The 27,449-nt window shown below is 40.8% G+C and overlaps 1 protein-coding gene across 1 annotated transcript in view; it reads right to left on the bottom strand.

Moving 5' to 3' along the window:
- arb2a (ARB2 cotranscriptional regulator A) overlaps positions 1–25,894 on the bottom strand; it is a 161,989-nt gene extending 136,095 nt beyond the window's left edge. Inside the window, exons 1-6 of the mRNA XM_080892947.1 lie at positions 25,806–25,894; positions 25,002–25,142; positions 23,292–23,393; positions 19,777–19,877; positions 7,339–7,404; positions 5,809–6,000 (exon numbers count right to left, since the gene is read on the bottom strand). Coding sequence (XP_080749073.1) covers positions 5,809–6,000; positions 7,339–7,404; positions 19,777–19,877; positions 23,292–23,393; positions 25,002–25,107 — 567 coding nt within the window. The 5' untranslated portion in view covers positions 25,108–25,142; positions 25,806–25,894. The remainder of the gene's footprint in view (positions 1–5,808; positions 6,001–7,338; positions 7,405–19,776; positions 19,878–23,291; positions 23,394–25,001; positions 25,143–25,805) is intronic.
- Between the last annotated feature and the right edge of the window lie 1,555 nt (positions 25,895–27,449).

Below are 27,449 nucleotides of genomic sequence, written 5' to 3'. Positions count from 1 at the left end.
AAATAATGTTTTCTCTCCCTCTGATCAATTTTTAATTTGGCCCGTGCAGCCGAGCCCTTGGCGGGCCAGGCCCCGGTAATTATGGTGGGTTATTGACAGCTGCCTTCCCGCGGGAGGCTATTTAAAAGAGGTTTAACCCCAGAGCAAGTCCAGGCCCCACACCCGCCTTTGAAGGTGTCAAGTGCATTGATCTGAGCTGCGGGATGCGCTGGGACCTTCCCACCTGGAGGTGTGTGTGTGTGTGTGTGTGTGTGTGTGTGTGTGTGTGTGTGTGTGTGTGTGTGTGTGTGTGTGTGTGTGTGTGTGTGTGTGTGTTGCTTGCAGGGCAACTATTACAAGGCCACAGCAAGGCGGAGCATCTTTTGACCTCACACACACACAAACTGTCCTCTGGCTAAGGCTGGCTAGCTGGATAGATACCTGTCTGGCCTCTGTAACCACTTGATGCCCCAAGATAGACTGTGCACACACTATACATACAATGTTATCACTGAGCTACACACACACAAACAAGTTAACTCACAGCTTAGGGGGAATTAGAAGAACTAATGAGAGAGGAGGAAGAAGAATGGTGACTGCAGAGACAAGAGACAGAGAGATATCCTCTTAACACATGAGGCCATGACACAAGCCAGACAGATGATAGAGTGTGAGAGTGTGCAGCCAATTCTGAAGAAGACATCATCCAGCAAAAAAAGAAAAAAAGAGGGGGGGGGGGGGGTCATGACAGAAATTAGAAGAGGATTCCTGTGTTTGAGTGTGTCTGCCTCGCTGCCCCCTTTCAGCCTCCCATTGAAATTCTGGGCAGATACAAACCCCTAGGCTTTTGACACACTTTCGAAAACACCACACCCCCTCTTTCTTTCCAGAGAATCTCCAGTGTCGAGCCTGACTCACTATCAAGAGAGTTAGTGAGCGAGCAAGAGTGAGATGGAGACAAGGAAGGGGGGGCGACAGCGGCTATAGATCCGTTTTGTATGAGCAACTTTCAAATTAAATTGAGTCGTTCGTGAAGACCTTGCATAACGCTCGTGGTTCGTGTGGAGCTGTGTGCGCACATGCTAACAAACTGGAGGGTTGAGAGACTTGGTATTGTAAATGTATTAATTCATATGTAAATGATCTAAAAAGCAATGAGAAGGAGTTTAAATTCATAAACTATTTTCTCATGCTGAAGACTTCTGACAATCTGACAAAAACGTAAATTGAAACTCGGTGGCTGACAAAAGTTACAAGCATTCAGAAATACTAAAAAGGAAATTAGGTTTTGCAGGACCGCAGCAGAATACAGAAAATTTTAGAAGAAAATTTCTCTACTGGTAGCAACTAGTATCACCGGCAAAATGCAAAATGCAAAAAAAGGCAGCTGAATAAAAAGGATGAGGGAGAAAAAAGTTAGGAAGCGATGTAAAATAAAAGGATCAACTTTGCTGCATCTTGATCGTACAATACCAAACAGCTACAACCTCAAAACAGGATTCATGTACATTGTTTTTATATGGATGCAAACTAGTTGAAAGTCCTACTCCTAACTCCAACACCTACCATATAACTTATGATCCCACCTTTCAATATTCAATATCCCTCCTCCCTCAAATATTCCGACTGTAACCTCACAGTCTAAACTCTCTTTCCCACCTCCTCATCCCCTCCAAACCCCATGGCACGCACCCTACACCTCCACCATCTCAGTCTCAGGATGCAGAGCATTGACAGGGCCAGAAGGTAATGATACAGCTGCCATGATGCAACAAGCAGACCTGTCGACTGTCAGGAATTGAAATCATGAAGGAATAAGCTGTCATTAAGAGGCCCTCTCCCCGTAGTGGAGCTGTCAGATGCCTGCCTTCTGCCTACTCTCTCTCTATACTCCCGTCTCTCCTCTGCCAGTCCCAACCCATTTGCAGTCACTCCCGCGTCTTCCTCTTATTTCTCTCTTTCTGCATCAATCCTTTCCACACTCCTCGCCTTCTTTCCACTTCTGCCCTCTTCCAACCAATCATAACCTGTTTCCCTTTCTGCACCCCACACCCCATCAACTCGGCTTTTTCTCAGATTCCTCTTTTCCACCTCTTCCACCACTTTGTGTTTGTTGCTGGAGCAACCTTTTCTCCTTCTCCTCTCACCTGTCATTTTACTTCTACACTTTGGGAATAGCATCACTTAGATGTGCACACATGCACATAAAGACAACATGCATGAGGCCTACACAGATGGCACAAAAATTTTCCCTCAACCCAGCATTAATGTGCACTGCGCCAAATAGTCCCGAGTATACCCTGCATCCAAGTGTGATGTGTTTGCGTCTATGTATGTGTGCTTTCTCTGTGTGCACGTGTCTATGTGACTTGTATTTAATGTATATGTTTTTGCCAGGTTATTAATGTGTCACCATCATACAGCAGCGTGAACAAGACATGGGATGAATATGGGAGAAAGAGACAGGTGATGGGAAGTAAATTGCGGCGTAAGAGACAGACTGCCCTGAGATTCACCCAACAATGTGATTGTGTGTGCATGTGTGTATGCGTGTGTGTTGCGTGAAGGGGCTGATTAACTAGCCCAATCAGCAATTTTTCCTACAATCGCCTGATTGGCAGAGGTGATCCCATCGGAAGAGAGGAAAAGCTGACTCGAGCTTCTGAGGAACATGGCGAAGAATTCCAGAGTGTGCTCGCACTACATCCACACACATTACAACAGCGCTGTGAATTAACAGTTTTATCCGTATGTGCGTGTGAGTAGTGATTCTGTGTTTTGCCAAGCCACAAGCTCCCCCAGATTTCCTTGAATGCACTCTAGTTGACCCTTTGCTGCAGGCTTTGAATTTCCAATCAGTTTCCCATGAGTAACATCACATGAGCTACACTCGAGACAACAGATTGTTCCCACAAAACGGACCCTAATCTAAACATAATTAAAAATTATACTGAGAAAATGTGACATTCTGACCCAAAACCACACTTAACAAAGTTATAAATAAAATAATGGCATGTGTGTTGCTTTCACACAGTCACACAGAATAAGCCTGTTCTAATGAACAGTTTAAGTCCAGACACCTATTTTTTTTTAGGTCTGCACTCCTGATGATGGGTTGGTTACTTTCACACAGCTCATTTTCAATTAAATGACTTTAATTAAGTGGATATATACGCTATTTTCTTTGATTGTTTTGTCAAAATCAATCAGTCAATCAACACGATTCCTTAATTTTCCAAAATGACTTCTGACAAGTCAGGAGCATTGTGTTTAGCAGCAGAACATATCCGGTAGGTAGACAGAGCAACATTTGATAGCCACAGATTAAACTGCTGACAAATAACATAGAAGCAGATGTAGTAAGGAAAGATTTGGACTGCAACCCAACATAAACACATGTAGCAACAACTTCACAAACAGTCATCTCTTTTGCCCAGGGAGGGATAGGGGCTACTTGTCAGGTTTCAGATCTCACCTAGTCATCACAATTTTTGCTGTACCTCTCTTCCCACATGTTTGGATTAAGAAGTCCCCTTGGCCGACCAATTAGGCATTCATTATAAATACTGACACAGAAGATAAATTTAAAATAACGTATTACTCATGTCATGTCGCTGTGAGTGTTTGTCTTTGTGCTGGTTTACTGGGGAAAGGCTGTATCTTTAAAGAGTAAGATGGGATTCATCTGTCATTATGATGAATTAGTAGTTTGCACAGGTATGTGAGCTAGCCAGATAAAATGTTTAAGGGGAAGCGCATAAAAGGGGAGTAATAACATCATACAATTACATGTCAAATACCTGATATAATATGGCCTGTGTATGCTCAAAGAAATATTGATACCACTACGTATTATTAAATAAACGTGGGTGCCTTTTTATAACGTTGGCTGGTAGTGTAGGGTAGCTACGGAGTTTCTCCTTCTGTGCTGGAGGCAGAAAAAAAAACATTTCAATTCATATCCCTTTTTAATTTTTCCTCTCACCTCAGTACGTGCTTTCATGCAAAACTCTTACAATAAATATAAAGTAAAATCTAAAATAAAATCATACAGTACATACTGTAAGACCAAAAAGGGAAATGACAAATCTTATCAAATTTGTAAAGTTGACACCAAAATCGCAATAAAGTGAGTCTTTTTTGAAGATGGTACAGTAGCTGTAACTCCGGTACATAAGACATCGAGAGACACTGTGTGGTATAACATAATATAGTACAAACATGTCCATAATGGATGCCAGCAGCATGAATTGACTGTAAATGTGTGTGGCTTTTTCTCCAGTGCGCTCACAGTACAAGGTCCTTGTGCAGTAAATGTCTGGATGATGATTTGTCAGGGTGCAAGAACACGATTTCTTGTTTACTATGATGAATGGGCAACACTCGCACCACACACACACCATGTTCTCTATATTGAAGCTGTCACTTTGGCTCTCCACAGCACAACCCTGCCTTCTCCAACTGTAACACCAGCCGGGGTAACTGTATTAGACAGTCTAGGGGTACCTGATTCATCCGTTAGCGCACATGGACACACATGCGCTACTCTAACTTCTCCAGTTGTTGTGCACAATAGGAGAGGGATTTACACAGCAGCGTTTTTATGTTAATCAGATGGGCAAAACGAAGGAAGGCGGGAGAAAGAATCTAGTCTGTGTCATCTGGAAGAGTAGGTCATTATACGTGAAGTGGTAGTGAGGATAGAGAAGCGGGTGAAAATAATTAGACAGAAAGAGGTACCTTTTGGTTGCTGACACATACATTTGTGAAGCAGCCTGTGAGCTGGTTTAGGCATGCACACAATAACATGCCTCACTCTTTTCACATTATATATCAAACACGCATTCCCAATTTGGCAGTCTGTTTAAGCTGCTGATTTTTACCATCTCTCCCTCTCGAGTAAGTGCTGCTGTTCCCTTGCATCGCTGTCTGCTGTTTCAACCAGTCCCCCCAGCATCCACCATTAGGTTTCTAGAAATTCAATTTAATTCCATTTTATTTGTATAGCACTAAATCACAACAGTCACCTCAGGCACTTTAAATTGTAAGGCAAAAACCCCAAAATAATAGTGAAAACCTCAACAATCAGATGACCCCCTACAAGCAAGCACTTGGCGTAACCTCCAGTTTTTATGTGCACCTGTAAAACTAAAAGGCTAGAAACTCTACATTGTTCCCTCTCGCATCACAGTCATCCATGAACACATGAACGCTACACAAGAATTCTGTGAAAAGGAAAAGTGAAGAAAGTCTTTCGGTTTATTAACAATACAAATGAAGCCAAAATTCAGTGCGTGATATCATTTGATGGTAGGAGTTTGCACCTGTGACTGTATGCCTGCTCATTATTTGCCTGTGTGATCATATGAAATGTGAAATGTTCAAAGTGTTCAGCATCATAATTTCTCTTATGACCCCAGGGCGAAGTTTTGTTTTCTTTTCCTACGCTTGCGTAAGCTGTACAATGAAGTTAAACTGAAGTGAGTCGATACAGTAAATCAAGAGTCTAAACTAATAAACCAAAAAGCATGCCTGCAATCCCATTCCAACACCGAGTGAAGTACATAACATCTAAAATATGATTCCACACTGAGTCTAACTTTGCCACAACTGCTCAACAGCCCCAAACATTCAGGCCTGTGTTTCAAATAAACTGTGTGCTGCACCCATCACACCAAAATCGTACAAGTCCTACAAAAACCACCAAACCAAAGCTGACTCCCAGTTTTGCAAAATAAGGGGGAAAAAGAAAAAAGAAACAGGTCACAGACCAGAACATTCGTTCAACAGATAATAAAATAGCTTGAAATTCTTTGTTGTGACCTCTACCTGCATGGCTCTTTCAATGAAGGGGATCTGTGTCCCTGAGTTCAAGTCCTGGTTGATGATTAGCCTACGGGCCCACTGACCAGCCCGCACCACACCACTGCCCTGAATCAGCACCAGCAGCTTAGATGGGTTGGATAAGGCATCTGGGCTGAGGTAGATAAAACCGGTGGGTTCATCTTCTGTGGCATCCACCTGAACGTCCAGAAAAATACGGGTTACCACGTGTCAGCGAAATGTAATTCATTTCAAATACAATGCTTTAAAACAGTCTTGTTGTGATTTTATATGTACATCTCTGAATTCTATTGCTTTAGAGGAAAAAAAACACCTGAAAAAAAAAAGATATTTTCCATATGTAAAGTGCATGAGTTCTCTTGTGTGTACTCTAAAAAAGCTCACATGCATCGATACATTAACCACTCAGATAACAGTCCTTATAACAGAGAGTAAAACAGAGAGAGAGAGAAAGTGTGTGCCGTTGTGCTCCACATCCAGTGCTTCTTTGCATCCTTCCCAAGTATGCCTAGAATAACCGCTAAGGAGACAAACACTGTCCATAAAAGCCATGGGTGGCAGCTGCAAGAACTTAATCCAAACAGACAAAGGGAGCCAAGTGGGGGAGAAAATCTTACCCTTTATTCTCTTGTGCGCCCTCATTCCTTCTCCCTATACTTGGCTTCGGTTAATCTTCTTAAAATCTGCGGTCACAAGTTCAATGCCATGCAGGTGGACGGACCCACCACCAACACACACACACGACGCATACGTGTGGGCGGGTGGGCAGCAGAAAAGCATAACAGAGCAATTTTCCAGGGGAATAATGAGATAAATAGGCCAGGCAGATAAACCAGTAAAAGTGTATGGGGGCTAATGAAAGGCGCTGACTCTGGCTAGGTGATTTATGGACACTGTTAGTGCTGGAGCTAACTTTGGCATGTTTCTAAACACTGGCGCTGCCTAACATCCCCATAAACGCGCACTGAAAAATGATCACTACTTTTATACACAGAAAAAAAGAGCAGGAATGGCGAGGTAAAGGGGGGGAAAAAAGAGACAAACATGCTTCCAACAACAAATAAAAGGAATTAAGTGTACGTTCTGAGCCTGGATGAGCTGGGCAAAGAATAACTCCACGATGGCAGAAGAGAAAGTCCCCTTCAGCGCAATTGAATGCAAAACAGATTAAGCATCAGCATGCTGCGCCTCTGTGCCTTTGAAATGAAACGTCACAATACAGTTAATTTGTTGAGGAGACACTTTTGCACAAAGGATGTGGGCAGAGGAGGAGGGTAAGAAAGACAGGGAGTAAGAGAGAAACTGAGTGAGATAGAAAAAGAAAGACAAAGAATGAATTGGGAGAGCTGACTCCTCACAATCCCCTTTTCTTTAGTTTTTTAAACAGAACACTCAATATCATAATCACACTCTGAAGCCTAAGCATTTACGTCCATTTTAATATTTAATACTCCCTTTAATCTTCAATGGCATAAATCAAAGAAGAAAATGCCTCCTTTCAGTATGGGTACTTACTGGCAGGATTTCTTTAGTCATGTTGCACTTTTTCTCCAACAGCTCATAAACATACTGAGTGATGATCTGCAGAGGAAAAAAAGACACAGAAAACACACAGTGAGACGTTACACTGATAATACAGTCTTAAAGCAATTAATAATTTTATATTGCTGTTGATACAAATCCATCCCACAAAAGTCAACTAAACTGTGTGCATGTGTGAGCAAGTAATAGCACCCACTGTCAAGCTTACAAACAGAATAAAAAATACTATTCACAGCCCTCGTTTGCCCTCTGGTCTGTGTGTGTGTGTGTGTGTGTGTGTGTGTGTGTGTGTGTGTGTGTGTGTGTGTGTGTGTGTGTGTGTGTGTGTGTGTGTGTGTGTGTGTGTGTGTGAGCACGAGCAACTTGAAAGGGTCTGGATTGTACTATGTGTAGTGTGTGTACGTGTGTGCGAATCACAGTGTAGTGAGAGTGTTGAGGTTGTAAGTGCCAGGAGAGGAAATCTCCTGTACAAGCGAAGGGCTGATGTAAGTTATGTTTATCCCCGCAGCCACAGCACTAAAGAACCTTATATACCGAGTCATTCCAACCCCGGGCCAAGCCTTTCATGGTTCAGTGACATTAACAACGTTCTTTTCCATTTTCCTTATTTTTTTTTTCTTCTTCTCCCCCTGTCCTGCTCAGCTGAGAACACAGAGAAGCACTCGGAACAGATTTCAATTTTTGATCAGGTGTGAGAGAGAGACAGAGGAGTTAACAGTGATAATAGATGGCAAGGCACGCCACCGCTAGCAGTAAGATGTAGTAGAGCTATTGACGCTGTTATGATGTCTCAACGCATGCTATGACAAACTCTCTGTCCTGTACATGTCACAACAATTGTGTTTGGTTGATGGACCACAGAGGGAGCTGCTGCTGCTATGGAGGCTCACATTGGTTTGTTTTAGAAGTGTTAGTCTTACTAAATCAGGAAACCAAAGGCCAGCCGAGGTGCCACAGCTACGCAGCGCGCCCGAGCTTGAGTCATGCTGAACCCATCGACCCCCAAACACAAACAAGCAACAACCAGACACTGTTATGTCTCGCCGCACGGAGCGGGATGATGCCCAAATGACATTAATGTGTGGAAAGGAGAAAACCTGCGCTGAGACTTAAAAAACACCAGAAAGCAGACATGCACACAACAAGCGGAACAGGGATTGGTCATTGCATCTTTTACTAAATGAAATGTTTGGTTAACAAGTTAAAAAAATATATATCCATTTATAAATCCAAACAATGTCAAATCATACAAATTGACCTTCACAAGCTGCCAGTGTTTTGCAGAACCCAGCAAACTTCCTGTGTGTACTAATGAAATTACTTATTTAGAGAAGGGAAAGGATCGCTGCTCAGTGCTACAATGCCAAGTGCAAAAATGTTCTGAATCAGTACAGAGAACTTAGAAGAAAAGCAAACAAACAAACAAACAACAGTAACGCAACATTTAAGGGACATGAGGTGTTCAGCTTTTGCAACTTTTGGCACAAAAATAAACAAATAAATAAATATTCTTTAATTCTTTAGACCACATTTCATTGTTTTATGTCAACCATGGAACAATGAAATTATGCAGATCTCTAAAATTGCATGTACCAAACTTACTTAATAGATCTTTGGAACAGCAAGGTCAAATGCAAATTACGAACTCACAAATAAATAAATAATACAAAGAGCAGCTTTCGCGTCAAACATGAATTTAATGATAATCACAAAACTGTAACGTTATACCCAAAATAAACTCAGTGCTAACATAGGATACTCCTTAAAGAGCAAAACACAAGAATTACATTATGAATCAGACACATATTGGCCTTATGCCAGCCAATCAAAGGCCAGCAGACAGACCAAATGAAATCATTGATTCTACCATTTGACCCTATGGGAGGGTGGTGGTAGAGGAGCTAAAACAAGCCCACCTCACCCCCACAGAACCTCACAGCTAATTCACTAAAATGTCAGCTGGTCTGATGAAGACTAAAATGATTCTGGGCCTCAGTATGCTAGTGTTTAATGACATCAATAAGCTTCACAGGAAATTTCATTTGCAGCATGTTATTTGTTCTGTGCCTCAGGTGGCTCAAGAAACATCTGATATAAAATAAGAAGAGAGAGTGATGGGGAATAGGGAAAGGAGAAAAAATGTGTGTGCGGGGAAATGCAAGAGTTTCACTGCATGAATATGTTTCCACTCATAAAAGATAATGTAGATTATAAATAGGAAAATAATATTCAATGGACTGCTGGGTCATCGTATCAATTCTCTTTAGTTTATAATGTCAAGATCCAATAAGAGCTAAAGAGGGACAGTGCCACCACACAACATCCGAATTCCTTAGTAACAATGGCACAGACTGGATACACACTGAAACACGCACATACACAGGCAACCTACTTCTGTGCCGGCCTCCGAGGACTACGTCTCAGCAGCTGATCAGTACAATAAGAGAGGCCTCTTTGTCACCTAATTACCAATGTGTATTAGTGCTTTAATGAAAATGCCTGCAGGATGCAACTCTGAGTGTCTACATTGTCAGCATCAGACGATAAGACAAGCACGAGGAACTGATTTGGCAAGTAATATTAAGACACACAAAGAGAGGGGAAGCAAGGGAATGAGATGGAGAAACACAGAAGCATGTTTATAGGAGTGAAATCAATAGGTTTCACTGCCACAAATGCTACCATGATCTTTTTATCTGCAATTCGCTTGTATTATCAGGCTAACAAGACACAGGCACAGCATTATTTTAAATGTCAGCGCAGGTTTAAATTACATTAGTTTAGACTATTGTAAAAGGTTGAGGTCAAAGTCCCACACTACATGATGTTATCTTCAGGGACACACACAAGTGTGTCAGTTTGCAAAACATTTGTATCTGCACCCTTTACTTGGGTTTTTTTTTTCAGCCTTCAGAGAAACAAACTCAGACAGAATGTAAATGATGATAAATTATACTAATAAAACAAACTTTCCACATGCCTGTGATAAATATACGCAGATCCTGGGACAATCTTTGGAGTACGAGGTCGCCTCTATGTCTGTGGTTTGTGTAGAGGAAGCATTGCGGTGATGAACCATGAAGAGGGGGATCAGAGAGGAAGGAAGGGACTTAGAAGGAAGCTCAGCAGGAGGAAAGAAAGAAGACATGAAGGGAGGGATGTGAAGAAATCCCCAGGACACATAGTCTCGTGCCAGCTCCCACAGCGGTGAACAGCTGAGAGGAGAAGGGGTAATTGAAGAGGGGATGTGGGAGAGAGAGAGAACAGTGCAGTGCATGGCCTTGATAAGAGGCCCTTAAGTGGGTGGGCAGTGACATCAGCTCCTCGCAAACTCCTGGTCATCCCCATAACAGTCTCCTCATCGCTCACAAACAAACACCACGCCAAGGTCTTAATGAAGACCATCGTGGCTGCAAGTAGATATACTCTTAAACTCCTCACAGAGAAGAGGACCTCCCACATTAAGTGTGTGTGTGTGTGTGTGTGTGTGTGTGTGTGTGTGTGTGTGTGTGTGTGTGTGTGTGTGTGTGTGTGTGTGTGTGTGTGTGTGTGTGTGTGTGTGTGTGTGTTCTCCCACTGATTGCAACAGTCATGCCTGGTTTGGCTGACCGCACCTGGGGCAATAAGCAGCTCAATCTTCCCAGAAACACAAAATAACAAATATTGGGAGTAAGAGAACCAAGACAGGAAGAGGAGGAACAGGAATAAGGGAAAGCAAAGCAAATATTAAGAGAAAAGAAGGATCGGAGCGAGAGGACGACAGTGATTAAGCAGGAAATGGTTTTGATGCTCAGTGCAAAGGGAACAAAAACTGGGGTTATAACAAGGAAGCAAAAGAATGTCATAATCTAAAATTAGCCCACAGACAAAATCATGAAATACAATTTGTTTGTATGTATTAATTATTTTTTAATAACATATTTTTAGCTGTTTTTCAGTCTCAACCTTTAAATAATCCAGAGTTTAAGTTTGAGAGCCAGTTTCAGGAAGTTAAAACAATGTAATTAGAAACATTTGTAACACTTACTGAGGCCACTGAGGCCACACTTCTTCATCTGCAAAACTATATTTAAGTGGAAGAAGGCACGTGTGAGGACATAGTAAAGACAGAGACACATACTGTATACACACATACACATGAAACCGAAGCAGAAGCACACATGCCTCTTGTCTCTCTAGTCCAGAGCCCTCTCCCAAAGCCACTTAGCCATAGAAACCAGAGAGCAAGAAGAGGCATCAAAGCTGTTTATATAATGAAACTGAAAGAGCTGCTCCGTGCCGTATCACTGACTGCACCCAGAAAAGCATTCCTTCTTCTCCAGAGAATAGAGGAAAGGAAGAAAAAGAGGGGAGAAAAAAAGAAGAAAATCCCCCTGAACAATGCAGCACAACAACAGCGGCAACAACAGCAAAGCATACTCAGAAAGAGAGATACTGTGAAAATGAGAGTGAGCGTGAGGCAATAGAAAGGTTGTTTATTTTAAGTCAGCCTCATGTACCAACAGAAAATGTATTAAAATAGGCCCTATTGCTGTGAATTTGTGATCTGTCAGTCCGCGTGGGAAACAAAGAGAGAGAGACAGAGGGAGAGAGAGACAGAGAGGGAGAATGCTGTAATTCCCATGAGGTCTCTGTCATTCTTCTGTCAGAGGAGAGAGGGCTCTCCAGGGGAAGAGAAAGTTCTCAGACACAGACAGACAGACTGTTTACACTTAGCGTGGATATCCCTCTCTCTCACTCCTCTCTGCCCTCCCTGCACTGCTCATCCTAATGGCATCATAATGACCTCCTCAGGTGTTAACTGAGAAGTCGGCAGAGGGCTAATTCAAACTAAGGTATTGTATGCCTCGGTGGGTGTCGGCAGCAGCGACAGATGTCTTTGCTGTAACTACCAGCTCTCCTGTCTTTTCCCCAACAGCCCTTCCACCCCCACCCCCACCCCCATCCCCTGCCCAATTCCCTTTTCTTTCATCAACTCAAATCCACCTCACCCACTCCTTGCAACCATTTTTTTTTTGTCTGGATGTGTCTGCTTCCTCCTTCGTGCTCTCACAAAAGCTGCAGCAGCAGTTTTAAAGTGTTTTGGGAATGGATACGTGATGGCAGTCGGTGGCTCAGGGCAGACAGCTGTCATTTATAGTTCCTCTTTAGAGAGATCCCATTAGCTTCCCAACAAAATGGTCCACAACTGTTATGGGGCCTCCTGGTGCTTTAAGTACAGTATGGAAGCCTGTCTCCAGGGTTTCCATCATTGGCTGGATGCAACACTTAATGACTGCTCAATGACTTTTTATGGGTAACTCAAAGAACCTCTAAAAGCAAAGAACATAATCCATTTCTTGTTCAAAATGGGGAAAGAATGCTTCAAAGTTTGTTTAACAGAACAAAAATGTAAAATAAAACATCTGATTGAATAGCCTGTGAATCCAGTTAATAGTAAATAATATTTCTTATTACACCACTACTTCCCTACTTCTCAAAATAAGTCAAGTATATGACTGCTTTTTTCTTTGGATGCTCTTTGAAGACTAGAGTAAAACTAAAAGAGTAGTTTCTCAGTGTATTTTCAAAAACACTGTCAAAGAATTTGATTACAAAGGTTGGGTAGTGTTAAAAAACAAAGATGCAATATCTCACAGGTAACTTGTTTAACTGGCAACAGGTCAGCAACATGACTGGGTATACAGTAACTCCAGCAGAGCATAGCTCAACAATTTGGGAATAATGCCTATTTTCTGGGAGGACTGAGACTGAGAAAAAGGCAGGCTACACTCTAGACTGACGGCCAGTTATTAAAGGTACAGCAATTTAATCATAACTTTCATCAGCAAAAGTACTTTAAGATAAGGGGCATCTACCATTACTCTCAAAGGACAAGCAGTAAAATCAAAGGCCAAACACTTCAAGCAGGCTAAATATAAAGGAGATGTGGGGGAAAACATTCCACATTGTTGAGCGCAGATTTATTGTATGAGTAATATTCAAGCTCTGTTCTTTGAACACCTCCACAATTTTTGTCTCCTTCCTTTGTTTTTTAAACATTATTATGTCACACTGTGTCACAGAAATTGTCTCGTTAAAATTTAGAGGCAAAAACACTTTTACAATATTTTACACTTTTACACTTATTTGCAAATTTTTACACTATATAAAAGTTTGCAAATAACAGTTCAGTAGTCAACATGATTTAAAACAGCAGGTTAATTTGCTAGTGTTAGGATGTCAGTGCTGAACACAACAACGCTGTATTTGTTTCTTTAATATTATTATGGTAGCCAAAGTTACAAGTTCACAGACCCAAGACAGTATGTACAGTGCAATTCACACACTGTGTTAGATTAAATTAATCCAGATATTAACCCACCCACTGAACAATTTCATTGGATTAAGACTAGGTACAATTATAATCACCAAAGATTTTCTTTTGGCTGACTACAGTTTTTTGTTAGAAACCTGTTATACCTTCTTATTGAATATTTGCGCAGCGGGATTTATAATGATGCAGGATAATAACCCAAAACAAACCTCGCAGGTTTTCAAGAAGTATGTGAAGGCCAAAAAGAAAACAAAGAGAAAAAACAAAAGAGGCATTTACACACACCTGAGCTCAACACAAGGGAAAATATGCAGGGACAGCGAGCTTTCCTGACACCACAAAAAGCAATCATACTGGAAAACATGGATTTTGCACACAGGCCTATCTCAAGCACATTATGTAATTAAATACTAAGACATTTTTTCAAAGATTGAATTTTAATTTCAGATCACAGCTCATATCATGATTTCTAATTATAAATAATTAATGCCATTTAAAAGTATCTTCACATTTGGTCTCAGACTTTTGTACCACGCATTTTATACCCTTCACTTGTTCTAGCACCAGTGCCCGAAACCTTGGCTAGCAAGTCGCCAATATGACAACCAATATCCATAATGTGGAAACAGAGTGAGACAGGAGGAGAAAAAAAGATAACAGAGGGACTGTAGATATTGTATGAGACAAGAGAGAGAGAGATAAAGAGACAGTGAGAAAATGAGAAAGAGAGAGAGCGAGAGAGGGGGAGAGGGAGAGAGAGACAGCTCTCTAATTCAGCCATCTGGCTAGCTTTACTTCATTATAATATTCTGACTGTGTGTGTGTGTGTTTACAAATTTGTGACTGCCTTCCATTCGACAGATGCAGACAGAGCAGAGAAGAATCCTCATTTATTAACAGCTTAATAGAGCTCCATCTGGGCCAGACCCTATGCTTGTCTCCTATCAGAGAGATTCATCACCAAATCACTGGAATTAGACTACAACTGACACCTACACAGGCTGAGGTGACCCTGCTGCATTGAATAACATTGCACAGATAGCCCACTCTTTATTAAGCCGTAATATGCCATAATGATAACACTGAGAGCCAAAAATGGGAAATGTCACTATACCAGTAGTGTGTGGGGTTTTCAGGTGGGTTTCTCCAGTCCTATCTGTACAGAATAACCTAGCTTCCCTTACAAAACATAGTTCATATTATTAATAAACAGATGCTTCTTGAGTACATTTAAAGGTTTTCAATTTATGGATCTGAGGAATAACCTTCTACTAAAAGTCTGCTATATAGCGTACTATAAGTATTTCATTTATTTTACTAGATCTAAAAATCAGGGCGCTATCTAACCTTATGTAGCATTTCTTGATTTTGGAACCACAGCCCAGGCACGTATTTCCCCCCCTCACTCATATGCAGAGAAATATGACCAGTGGTCTCCGAACAAAGTGGACTGGTGGAACTTCTCTCACATACCATCTGCAAATCTCTCTACATAATACCATCATTATATGGCAGAAATTCGGAATGATTTTTTTATACATCAAAAATTATTTGCTGCTCTTGTGCTCAACCAAAATTTTGTTCCCATCTCTTTCTTTTGCTTGGAGGCCATCACACCAACATTCTCGTTCTCCCTCTTTCTATCTGTCCCTCCATTCAGACGAGGCTGAAGTGCAAATTGGACATCTGGTGCTGTGATGTGTCTGACAATACAGCCGCCACCCTCCCGCCTCCGCGCACACAGACACACGAATGCACGTGCACATACAAGGAGTCCTCCACGCAAAATGCAGAACTGTGAGCATACAGTGATGGTAAAAGGAAGAAAGAAAGGAGAGAGGGAGAAATGGACAGAGGCATGGAGAAAGGGAGGGAGAGAAAGGAATTTGATTGAACATTAGGGGGCAATGATGAAGCTATTCTATTCACACTGCCAGGGGCAAACACATGCACCCATGTCCTTGTGCCATCTTACACAGCTCTTGGGCTGAATGTAGCTAGTTCTCAGACCGTCTCAGGTGGCTGGCTGATAGAGGGCATTAGGGTGTGTTGTGGAGTGGAGTTGGCTTATAACAGAGTTGTCTGCATAGAGTGTTGTTCCACATTTACCCTCATGACATCTGCAAAAAGTCTTCTGTCTGACATAAAGAACAGGATGATAGTGTTGAAAGAAATGACTACACAAACAAACAACAGCATGCAGTAAGAATTCAAGGAGAAATACATTTGCATGCATTGGCTATACAGTTGCATAAATAAGCATACAGGTATGGCTTTGTACACACACACATACACACACGCACATCCTTAAACCCACACATAAAGAGGCTGACTAAGCACCATAACCTACTTTTACAACCAAAGGCATACAATTCAGTAGTTGTGTCTATTTATAATGGAGCATATTTCTTCCCAGCAAAAACAATGCATTTGTACTTGCAAAGCTGTATGAGAGGTACAGTATTCATTTTCTTGAATCATCTGTGGCCTAAAAACAACAGACAGATAATATTGCTTATTCAGGTAGTGCTCCTTTCTTCTTAGCCAGTTAATCTCCCGAAGCACAACTCATACAGTATTTGTTCTCATTACACAAGCTCACATCAACAGGGATTGACACTATTTCCTTTCTCCTTCTCTGAAGAAGATATAACTGTCAATTTTTTTTAATCACAGGATGAATAAAATTTGCATACATTGTGCTTGATGATTATTTGCTTCATCTGAATGCTTGGCCCCCCTCAGATGCTCGAGTTCAGCTGGTTTAAATATCTGTGTGTTCTTTCTGGGCCTTTGCTTTCCTGCTACCAAATGTTTGTTTCTACATCCTCTTTAGATGCTGGTAGATAGCGCCCAAGCATTCAAAAGAAAGGGGGGGGGGGGGGGGGGGGATTTACAGACGGCTCTCAAAGGAGCTACTGTATACAGCATAAAAAAAAAAAACAGGTAATCCCACAAACAGGTCTATCACTTTGCTTTGAACTTCAAAGAATGTTCACAACAATTAAAAGCAACATAGTAGGGAATGCAAATTACAAAAAGAAAAAAAAGAAAAAGATTACAAAAGAACATTTGTCTCATTATCTTAATGCATATTGTATGTTGTGGAACAGTGGGAGTGAATTAGAGGTGAACTTTATAATGGTGTATGTTTGGATATACAGAAAAAATATTCTGTATATCCAAAAAAGGTGCATCAAAGAGCTCCACAGAAAATATTGAGCTCTGCTTAAATAATGCCTTTCGTTAAAGCAAAATTCTTTCAAAGGTACTGTCAGTTTTTTTTAGTTTATTTAACAGAAAAAATAAAATTGTATTCATAAATATACAATTATTAGTGTGTAATTAGAAATACTCCTATGGATCTTAGAAATGCATAGGAGCAGACACCAGTTTGTGAAAGCCGCCATGTTGCCCCACCATCTGAAAATACAGTGACTGAGATGGACACTATCATTACACCTCTCTGCATTTTATGTATGTGGCTAGAGACTGGCCACATGCGTAGTACGACACAGACAGAGGAGAAGAGAACATTCATTTTAATTCGGGTCTGCATCATCAGACTCTACGATATGAAGGATCATATCGATGTTTTAACATCTGAGAAGAGGTCCCCTTCACCAAAGAAGTGAAAACAGAAATAGACAACGCGACTGACATATCATGTCATTCTCTTCCTCCTCTTTGCTAACTGTCCAAGCCCAATAGTGTCAAGCTAACAGCAGCTAACAAAGGCTAACAGCAGCTAACAGCTCAACAGTTGCCGATAAAAAAGCTCAGGATATCTTCAACAACTCACCTCAGTATTGCTGTCATTGAACAGCCATGAACTTTACTGACTCGTCAACTTGTATCGAGCTCCATTCACAAAGTTTTATAGCTTCCCCCGAAGTAAATAGACGTGGACACGTAATGACAGCTGAGATAAACAGCAGACTGACAGTCTACACTTAGTACAGATGTATTTTGTATTTTGAATTGGGAGGGGTGAGAAAACAGAATTCAGCTGACTGCAAACTGCTCACATCTAGTGGTGAGATTTTACAAAAGGTGCCTTTAAGTACCTAGTGACACATCTAGTGACTTTTTGGACAAACAGTCACCGAAACCTACAGATGAGTGTAAAGTCTCCTCTCCCACCATAAACAAACTGCTCTCTGTGGCTACGCAGTTGAGTGAGAGGCTGTGATCTACTTGCACAGATATACACAGTGTTGTTTGGAAGGTCTGGGTAACAAATCATACTTGAGAGCATTTTTAATGACCACTTAACATTTATACGCAGTCATATGAAAAAAAAGTTTTCATATGACACTATGGAGGTCGGTGAAAAACGAAGTACACTCTGCTTATCCAACACACCACATATTTACATACACATTCACACAAGCAGTATTTAACACTACCCGCTCCTATCTATTTGTATACATTTATACTCTGAATCCATTGGGCACAACTCGGCATTCAGTATCTTGCCCAAGGACACTCTGGCATGTAGACTGGAGCAGCTAGGGATCGAACCTACCAACCTTCCAATTAGAAGAGGACCTGCTCTACCTCCTGAGCCACAGCCACCCCAATTAAGAGGGTAAGTAGGAGCCAGGTGCCACAAATCAAATGCACTTGATGAACTGATTATCAGGAAGTGTGACCACGTCTTTAAATGGAGAAGTGTGGCCAGTTTGCTGGTGTGGAGCATTCGGATGTCTGTTAACACAATACCACAATCTTTCCAGGAGTCGATACACCAGCAAATTCACTCTAAGGTGAAACCGTGCAATGATCAGAGAAAATGAAAAAAAATATCATCACAAAGGCTTCATCACAGTTATAAAATCAAGATTCTTAAAAATAAATACAATTGATTCAACTTAAAGACAAGTCTTTAGTCATGCTGAGAAATATAATAAAAATATGAATTCATTTGTACAAGATCATGAAAAGCAGTAAAAGGAGTGTGAATCTACAGGGTGCCAGACTTCCATGTTTCGAACCTAATAACTTTGTTTTTACAGCGAGTAGTGTAAAGCAATATCCTAAAAGGGACCAAAGCATAATGTTTTCAGGTCAGAGGAAATAATAAAGTCATAAAAAGAAGGATGATTATCAGCTGAAGAAAATGAGACTACCTATACCTTTTTCAAGTTGCTTCTCAAAGTTCAGCTTTAGGTTTGGCAGAAAGCTTACATCATGATGTGAGTCCCTCACTACGTAATGCTAGAAAAACAAGCTCCAACGTTAACTGAGCAACAAAAACTGAACTTAAAAGTATTATTTCCCTAAAGTAGTGATGTCACAACGCCAACAATCCGTTGGCTGAAAGTTGTGAAAGTATGCTATTGTGAGATTTTTGTTTTAGCTTAAACGAGATAACATTAGCGTTGGTTTAAAAAGGCTAAGATTCATTGTTAATACAGAGAGTATATCAAAAAGAATTTCCCGATTTCAAAGTGCTTTAATTGCACAGCTGTTTACCGGTGGAGATCAAAACAGGGGACTCGTAAATTTCACATGTTTGCAGATAGGTGGGATCCCAACAGCAGGGACTCTAGAAATCCTCACAAACGTATGGGACGGGTTTGACTATTATATGGACCTGTGCCATGTGTCTGGAGGGGGGCACATTGAGCACTTCTGAACACTACAAGTTTTACATGTAAAACTTTATATTCAGAAAGAATTTTTAAATTTACCACAAGCTTTTATGGCTAATAAAATGAGCTTTTTTTTTAAAATTAGATTATGCTTTTTGATACACCCTGTGTATGTTTTTAATGTAAAGTGAACAAAAAACTTATTATACTCAGCGGCTGTAGATTCTATCGCCTGTCTTTGTAGAGCAAGTTCAAAGTGCTTACTTAAAGAAGTGCTTAGAATACATTCTGTATTTTAGTTGCCTATAGCTTTGTGTGTCAGTCTGAGCCTATTTGCTGTCCAAACAGACAACAACCAGTGCAACATCTTCTCACCAGTCAAGACAGATAATCCTAATAAGCTCAGCAGCTGAAGCCAAACTTGATCAATATGGCCCAACTGAAGTATAATAAAGCATACTATGAACTGGCAGGCCAGCAGAAAAAGCAGTGTGTTACCTCTCCAAGAGCTTCATAGCGTTTCTGGTTCCAGCGGTGGAGATCCTCCCTGGCATTGAAGACAAAGGGTTCACCCGTTTTTATATGGCGGAGTTGGCCATCTGTTGGAAAAAAATGTAATGGGACAAAAAGAGACGTGTAATAATAATAAACAATACCTTTCTATTATTTCTATTACAGCGTGCAAGTAAAGTAGGCGAATCCCTGCTCTTGACGGCACATCAAAACGTACATCTGCCTGCCAAACTAAACTTGACTTTTTTTACTGCTTATTTTTTATCCCCCCCATCTGGCAGGTACAAGGCCCATGGATGCAGCAGCATTCTTCCAGTCACGACTCCAACAGCCTTCTGGGTTGTCTGGCAGGCCAGAGCTGGACAGCTGGTATGGTAAAAATTCTCTTTCCCTCTCTCTGTCTCTTCACTCATCTAAAAAGCCTCTCCCCTTCCTCTTTAACAGTGCCCATCTCCCTCTCCTTCAGTGCTCACTCTGGCGACAGGCCACAGTTCTGTCCCTGCCTTTTCCACCTGAAATCTCCAAGAGCAAAGACTAAAGTGGGTATGGGAAAGGTTCTCAGTATGTTTTGTGTATGCGTGTGAGCATGAAGGGAGAAAGTTCGGCTGGCAAGCATTAGGCACAACGACAACTGCTCCTCGTAGTTCCTTTGAGGATGTTGTCTGGGCATCAGCCAATCACCCTAAGCAGTAGAGCTTACACACACACAAAAACCCACACAGATCAGAAGCTCCAGCCAGGAGGACCAGGTGTGGGAATACAGTAGGTGTCACTTAAGTATCTGCGCTGCCGTAAATTGCTACAAGTAAGCCACACCGCCATTACTACACAAAAGAATTGACAGAGAAAACGAAAAGTCTTTGGAACGATGCTTAAGTGATTTATTATAATTCAAGGAAACGAGGGGAGCTTTTAGTATATTCAAGATGTATTTAATGCAAAACAGTCCTAAGATACAAAAACAGTGTTCAGAAATGGATCTACTTTTTTCAGCAATTACCCTCATGTGGCTGTGGAACCCCTACCTTAGCAATGAGCCCATCGATCCTCCAGTTGACACTACAACACAATAAAACACTAAACAGTGTTAAATTTAATTTTGACCTTTATGACTGCAAAAATTGCAAGAGCTAAGCCACAAAAAGTACACATACTTAACCCAAATAGCCAGGGGGCTCTCATATTTTCTCAATTATTGCAAAACATAAAAACCATCTAAGATATAAATAAATAAATCTTTGCAAGATAAAAGAATGCGCATTTTTTTCATTTCCTTCTAAATTGCCACCATTTTCACACCTCTATCAATGTGATAAATCGTACATTGCTAGCTCACTGTATATAACAACATTCGCTTTCATAGTTACTTGTTAGACAACCTGTAATCCTGAATGCAGGTTCGGTGTCGCTTTGCATTAAAAAATAGATTTGTGCCTGAGAGGTACACAAGAAGATAGGATAAAGCAGTGTGCACAAAAAGTACTTTGAAAAAAAAAAAATCAATTATGCATTCGTGGAGGGGTGAGGATCTAAACACTACTTCCTAAAAGAGGAGCTATAATGAAATCCTACAGTAGCAAAGGTGTGTGTGTGTGTCTGTGTAGGTGCGTGTGTGTCTGTGTGTGTGCATGCATGGGCTGGGGGTGATCAGCTCCACCGTCTCCCACATCACATCCTCTCAAAGGAATAACATTTTCTCAACTTTTCTCCTCTTTTTCTGTCATAATTAGCATTCTGTTCTCAATTTGGCCGCTTAATTAGGTGTACATAACCTTGGATTTCCAGTAATGGAAAACCGCAGGGCTAGCAAGATGAAGCCATCATCTTCAGTGATTAAGATACCTGCAAACTATTGTACACAGCCTCTTCTGTATTCACATCATTACATGGTCAAATTAACATTTTTGTTCCACCTGTCTCTGGCTAAAGTAGCCCGAGAGCAGCTATATAAATGCCTGCAAGCCAGAGCGACTGTGTGTCGACATACTAGAGACATTGCCTGAGGGCCACCATGGCTTTAATAGAAATGCTATCCTTCAAAAACAGGCCTGAGTAGAAACTGACAAGACATACAGATTGGTAGGGCTGCGCAGTGTGTGTGTGTCTGTGTGTGTGTGAGAGAGAGAGCAAGCTCTTCTTCAGCTGGAGATTTTACACAGGATGTGAAAATAGAGAAATACAGAGGAAGGGATATAAAAAGGGATGAAAGGAGACAGAAGGAGGAGGAAGAGGAGATGGAGAGTCTCTGAATGTGTTTCTGCCTCCATGGTAGACTGAGCTGGGACTTGCGGGTGGGGTAGAGTGGTTGGCGGGTGTTGGCATAATAGCCGGTGGGGGCTAAGTCTCCATGTCTCTGTTCTTAGGCACAGCGAGGTTATGCAAATGCTCCGTCAGGCAGAGGGCAAGGCTGAGTAGGTTACTGACGGGCCGTAGAGTACACAACATGTCCCCCACTCAGCCAGACAGACAGCCAGTAGAGACACTGACAGAGAACAGAAAGAGGGTGAGAGAGAGAGGAAAAGGCTACAAAGGAATACTAAGCCAAAATCCCGAGCACTACTACCTTTCCAGCTCTTCCCCTTTTCTCCACCTGGTTTGATTAAAGCAAGCCAAGAGAATCCTAAAGAGACTTTCATATCATTTACACCCACACCACTTTGGCTTCAGCTCTGCTCCTTACTCTAATGTTGAATGACATACACCTTTACTTGCTCAAAGAGACATTGTCATTAAATATAAAATGCTGACATAACACAAAAGCGAACGGTAATGATTCCAGTTCCCCAACCTGAGGACCATGACCCATCTAGCACTCTAAGGTTTAATCTCACGGATCACAAGACGACAAAAGAAGTAAATCAAGGCAGAAAAAAGTATTACCTTCTTTTTTTTTTAACACAAATCTGACCTGACTTTTACAAAATTTGCTTACTGGTGGATTTCATCAGTTTGCAACAAAAAGTTACAAGCACACATTGCTTTATTTTAAGGCTTCATTGGAAACCACTACAGCTGACACGTGAAAGACAGAGCCTTGTATATTTCCCTGGAATTTACTTCCAGACCTTACAGAGTTTTTTCCTCAATCCAGATAAAATGTAACACATTCACCTCAGTTAAAGAATTATGTCTATGCTGTCTGCAGTGTTACTTATGGCAATGAGAAACTTTCTGTATCTCTCTCCCTTGGGTTTGAGTGATCTAAATTTTCTTATCGGGATCTGTGTGAAGGTCAGTGTACCATTCAATTTGTTGTGACCATGCAGATTCATCCATGACGCTATGACACTACAGAACTGTGCACGTGTCAGCAAAGAAGGCTACGAGTAGACTAGAAAAAATAGCATAACTCATCTAATCTTTGTCATCTTTGACATCTCTAGATGTCATGGGATTTGGTGTTTTTTGTTACGGCAGCAGGCTTTGTGTAACTGGTCAAACCGTGGAGCTCATCATGATACTTTTGGCTTTTGTTCTAAAAAGTAAATCTATGCACTCACATTCATTAAAGGCATATTCAAACTCCTCCAAGGTTTTGGGGAAAGTGAAAGGAGGTTCATCTTTCTTCATCAGTTCATCCAAGTCTATTCTTGACAGCAAATCTGTGGGAAAAAAGCAAATGATTTTATTTCAATGACACAAACTCCATCCATCCATCCGTTTTTTCAACTTATCTGCATTATACAAAATCCACACATTCATTTTGTAATCTCCGTTTCTCTCCCACAATGTTGAAATCACTATGTACATTTTACTTTCATTATCCCCATATGACGAAGCAACAGATGCGTGTTCAAGCTAAAAGGTCTTCTTAAATCATCATTAAGATGTATAGTGGGTAGAAAAGAGAGCATTCACATACAATACATGCAATATATACATTAAGTATAGTTTTAAGTTCAAGAGACAAATGTTTAACATATCCTAACAGAGAGATACCATAAAATGTCTTGGTAAGGTGTAAAACTGACATGTGGTTATTCAGCAGTCTACTGGGGTGATGTATAACCATCCAGCCATTTTCTTCCACTTATCCAGTTCAAAATCACGGTTGGACCAGAGCCTATCCCAACTGTCGCAAGAAGCAGGGTACACTCTGGACAATTGCTAAGAGGACTAACATAGAGTTAAGACACTCTAGGCCAAATGTATGGTCAATTTAGAATGACCAACCCAGGGAGAAGGGGCCATGCATGCACACTCAACAAAGAACCACTGTGTCATTACACAGCAGTTTTATAAAACGATTAAGTGACTCCTTGACCCCTGAGAAGGGTGGCTCCAGTCAGAATAAAAAGGTTTCATCATAGTATAAAGGTGATCAGTCACTGTTACACTTTAAGGGCTCTCAAACTACTTCTGACATGACTGGCAAGGTAAAGGTTCACACCGAACACACCATGATTTTTATTCATCTTGAACAATAAAATTAATCAAGGTTGATCCATCCAACCATCCATCCATTTTCTGATGCTTATCCAGGTTCAGGTCGTGGGGGCAGCAGTCTGAGCAGAGAAGCCCAGACTTCCCTCACCCCAGCCACCTCCTCCACCTCATCCTGGGGGACTTCTCCTGGGCCTCCTCCCAGTAGGGTATAACTCAGATGCCCAAACCTTTTGGTCCTTTCAAGTCAATTCATATTTTTATAGTTTGAATATATTTTTATAGTTGATTCATACTTTCATAGTTTTGGTTCATTTACTAAAATTAATCACTTTTAGTAAATGGAGTCAGTCAGTAAAGGTCAGCATAACAGCATCAGCAAGTTTTTAATTTTCCCTAAAGAAAGAATATAGCATGTTAAGTTGTATATTTCTCCCTAGCTGTCCTCATCCTAAATGCAGTGGCTCTCTTTCTTACATTTAAAGAACCACTGTTTTAAACCACGCTTTTAAACTATTTCCCATCATTTAAGAAAGCTTTTTATTTGTTCTTTTTTAATTAAGAATTATATATATATATATATATATATATATATATATATATAATTTAATTATATATATATATATTTTAAAGACATTTTATTACAGCTCATAATCTTATTGATTTGTGTGGTATTGAGTCTGAAATGATGGTGTGCCTGCCGTTAGGTCAAGATAGAAGAAAAAGACCTTAATTTGGTTCAGAAAAGTAAAGCCTGTTTCCCTCTGTTTTACTAATTCTCCTTAAATGATTATTTATTAGTGTTATCATTATTAATAATAATTCACCTTTGAGTGCAGTAGTTTTCTCTCTATCTTCCTGGCCAGCAACCTGGGCCATGATGATCCACAATATGAACAGGGCTGGTGTTGCAGCACAAAAATGAGAGAGCATGGGTCCTTTCCTCCCAGTGATCACTGAGGTGAATCCTGTCAAGTGACGCAATAAAAAGAATAAAACCAAGAATTGGGCATGAGTTAGGTTAGTACCATATATAAAAATATTTCTCAGTATCAGCCCTCTGTAAGACCACAATAGCAATTGGGTCACAGCATGCTGCACCTATAAGGTTGCAGCAGGCCATAACATTTGGGATGTTACTGCTCCGTCCTGCTCTCCTGTAAACACAACAATCTCCCAGTTTCTTAAAGAGAATGAATTAGTGATTAGTTACTCTATAATAACACAACACTGCAGCTATCTGTCAGCCATAATACCATAAAACATGGAGGAAGTCGTGTTGCCCACTTAGCACACGTGCAACAGCTGAGTTAAATATGCAAACACAGAGAAATTCTTCTTCCTTTAAAACTGCGCTGAAGTTACTACAAAAGCGGCATTCATTTTCACACGTATAACTCTCTCTGACTCCTCCGTCATTTTCTCCACAACAGAAAACATCTGTTTATGCTCTGTGAGAAAGAAATCCCCTGAAAAAGAGCCAGCCCCCTAGATGGACCACTGCGAGCGGGTACAGCAGGATATTCGTGTTTTTATTAGACGTTTATTTTAACCAAACGAAGCAGAGAGGATCGAGCAGGGAACCGCTATTTACAGCGGATGCATGCATACTTTCATTTCGACTCACGCACCATTAGCAGGGTATGCGACTATCCAGTTGTTGCTGCTTCCTTGTAATTTTGTAAAACAGGAAGGACTCTCGGCAATGCTGCATGGAGCGCGTGAGGCTTCCGGGTTACCGGGGCAACGGACTGGAAGATCCATTTAAAGAGACAGTAGCACAGCAGCTGCAGGAACTTGTACAGATGTTCTCTGGCGTGTGATTGCCATCAGTTCTCTGATCCTAACTCTGTATTGCTCGGTGATAGGAGCATAGTTGATCGAGCAAATATGCAACCCTGTGTTGATTTATATTTAATAAATCAACTATAGTTCGCAAAATATCCAATAGTACAAAAATATAATACACTATTCCCATAACAGTGTGGCGATCGTGGCTCAAGAGTTGGCCGCTCGTCTTGTAATCGGAAGGTTGCCGGTTCAAGCCCTGGCTCGGACAGTCTCGGTCGTTTTGTCCTTGGGCAAGACACTTCACCTACTGCCTACTGGTGATGGTCAGAGGGGCCGATGGCGCGATATGGCAACCTCGCTTCTGTCAGTCTGCCCCAGGGCAGCTGTGGCTACAACTGTAGCTTGCCTCCACCAGTGTGTGAATGTGAGAATGAATGAATAGTGGAATTGTTAAGCGCTTTGAGGTTCTCCAAAAGCGTTATATAAATGCAATCCATTATTATTAAAAGCATATTCATCAGTAAAGTCATATAAGGATCTGTATGCAGATAAACAAGCAATAGTCAAGTCATGATGTAGTGGTTGTGCCACCTGTTAAGTATTTGTATCTGTGTACACAGTAACTCTGTGTGGGCCATAGCGTCTGCTGCAGTCTTACTGAAAAAAGAGAGAGGATACCTGTGGACCAGTCAACACCTTCCTGATGGTATTGTGTGATGTGTGTGAAGTTTGTCCTCAAAACTCTGCATAAACTAACGGGCTGACTGAATGTGTGCTTTTGTGTCTTTGGGGTACATAAAATGCATTCTTTATTCAATTTTAAACACATTCAGGTCTGTTACCATATAGTCCTGTGCAAACGTTCTGAGTCACATCTCGTTTCTATATATTTTGCTCCAAGGAACAGATTCTCACTTGTTTGTTTGTGGTATTAAGTGGTCTTGAGCAACAGGAAAAGGATTTTCAAAGTTCTATGGACATTTTTTGCCTTTCCAGTCATTGTCATTCTAGTCTTTGTACCTGACTATTTTCAGAGGAATGGGTTTCTTTAAGCCACTTAACACTGACCTATGAATCATTTAATCATATAAAGCATAGGTGTCAAACTTGCCAAATTTGGCCCGCAGCCTAATTTAATTTGGCCCGCAAAGCCATACAAAATTATTATTAGAGCTGGCCAACTGTTATATACCGATTATATATATATTGTTTAGTATTAAGCTTTGCTTGTTCCATATTCAGTTTTTCAGCAAAACTTGTTTGAGTCCATAAGAAGATATTCATTCTTAAATCTGGAGGAAGATTTTTTTTCAATAAAAAACAAACAATCAAGTAGCTCAAGACTTTTGCACAGTAGTGTATATAATTATAGAAGCAGGAGGATAATACTCTAAGAGATGTTAGTTTATGGTGAATGTTGGGCCATTGTATCAGGATAACTTAACCTTTACTTTACTTAAAATTGATGTAAAGTGTGATTAGAA

The sequence above is a fragment of the Rhamphochromis sp. 'chilingali' genome, assembly GCF_963969265.1.
Source record: "Rhamphochromis sp. 'chilingali' genome assembly, chromosome: 10".
NCBI lineage: Eukaryota > Metazoa > Chordata > Actinopteri > Cichliformes > Cichlidae > Rhamphochromis > Rhamphochromis sp. 'chilingali'.
The sequence above is the reverse complement of the archived record's forward strand: the minus strand, read 5'-3'. Positions and strand labels throughout refer to the sequence as shown.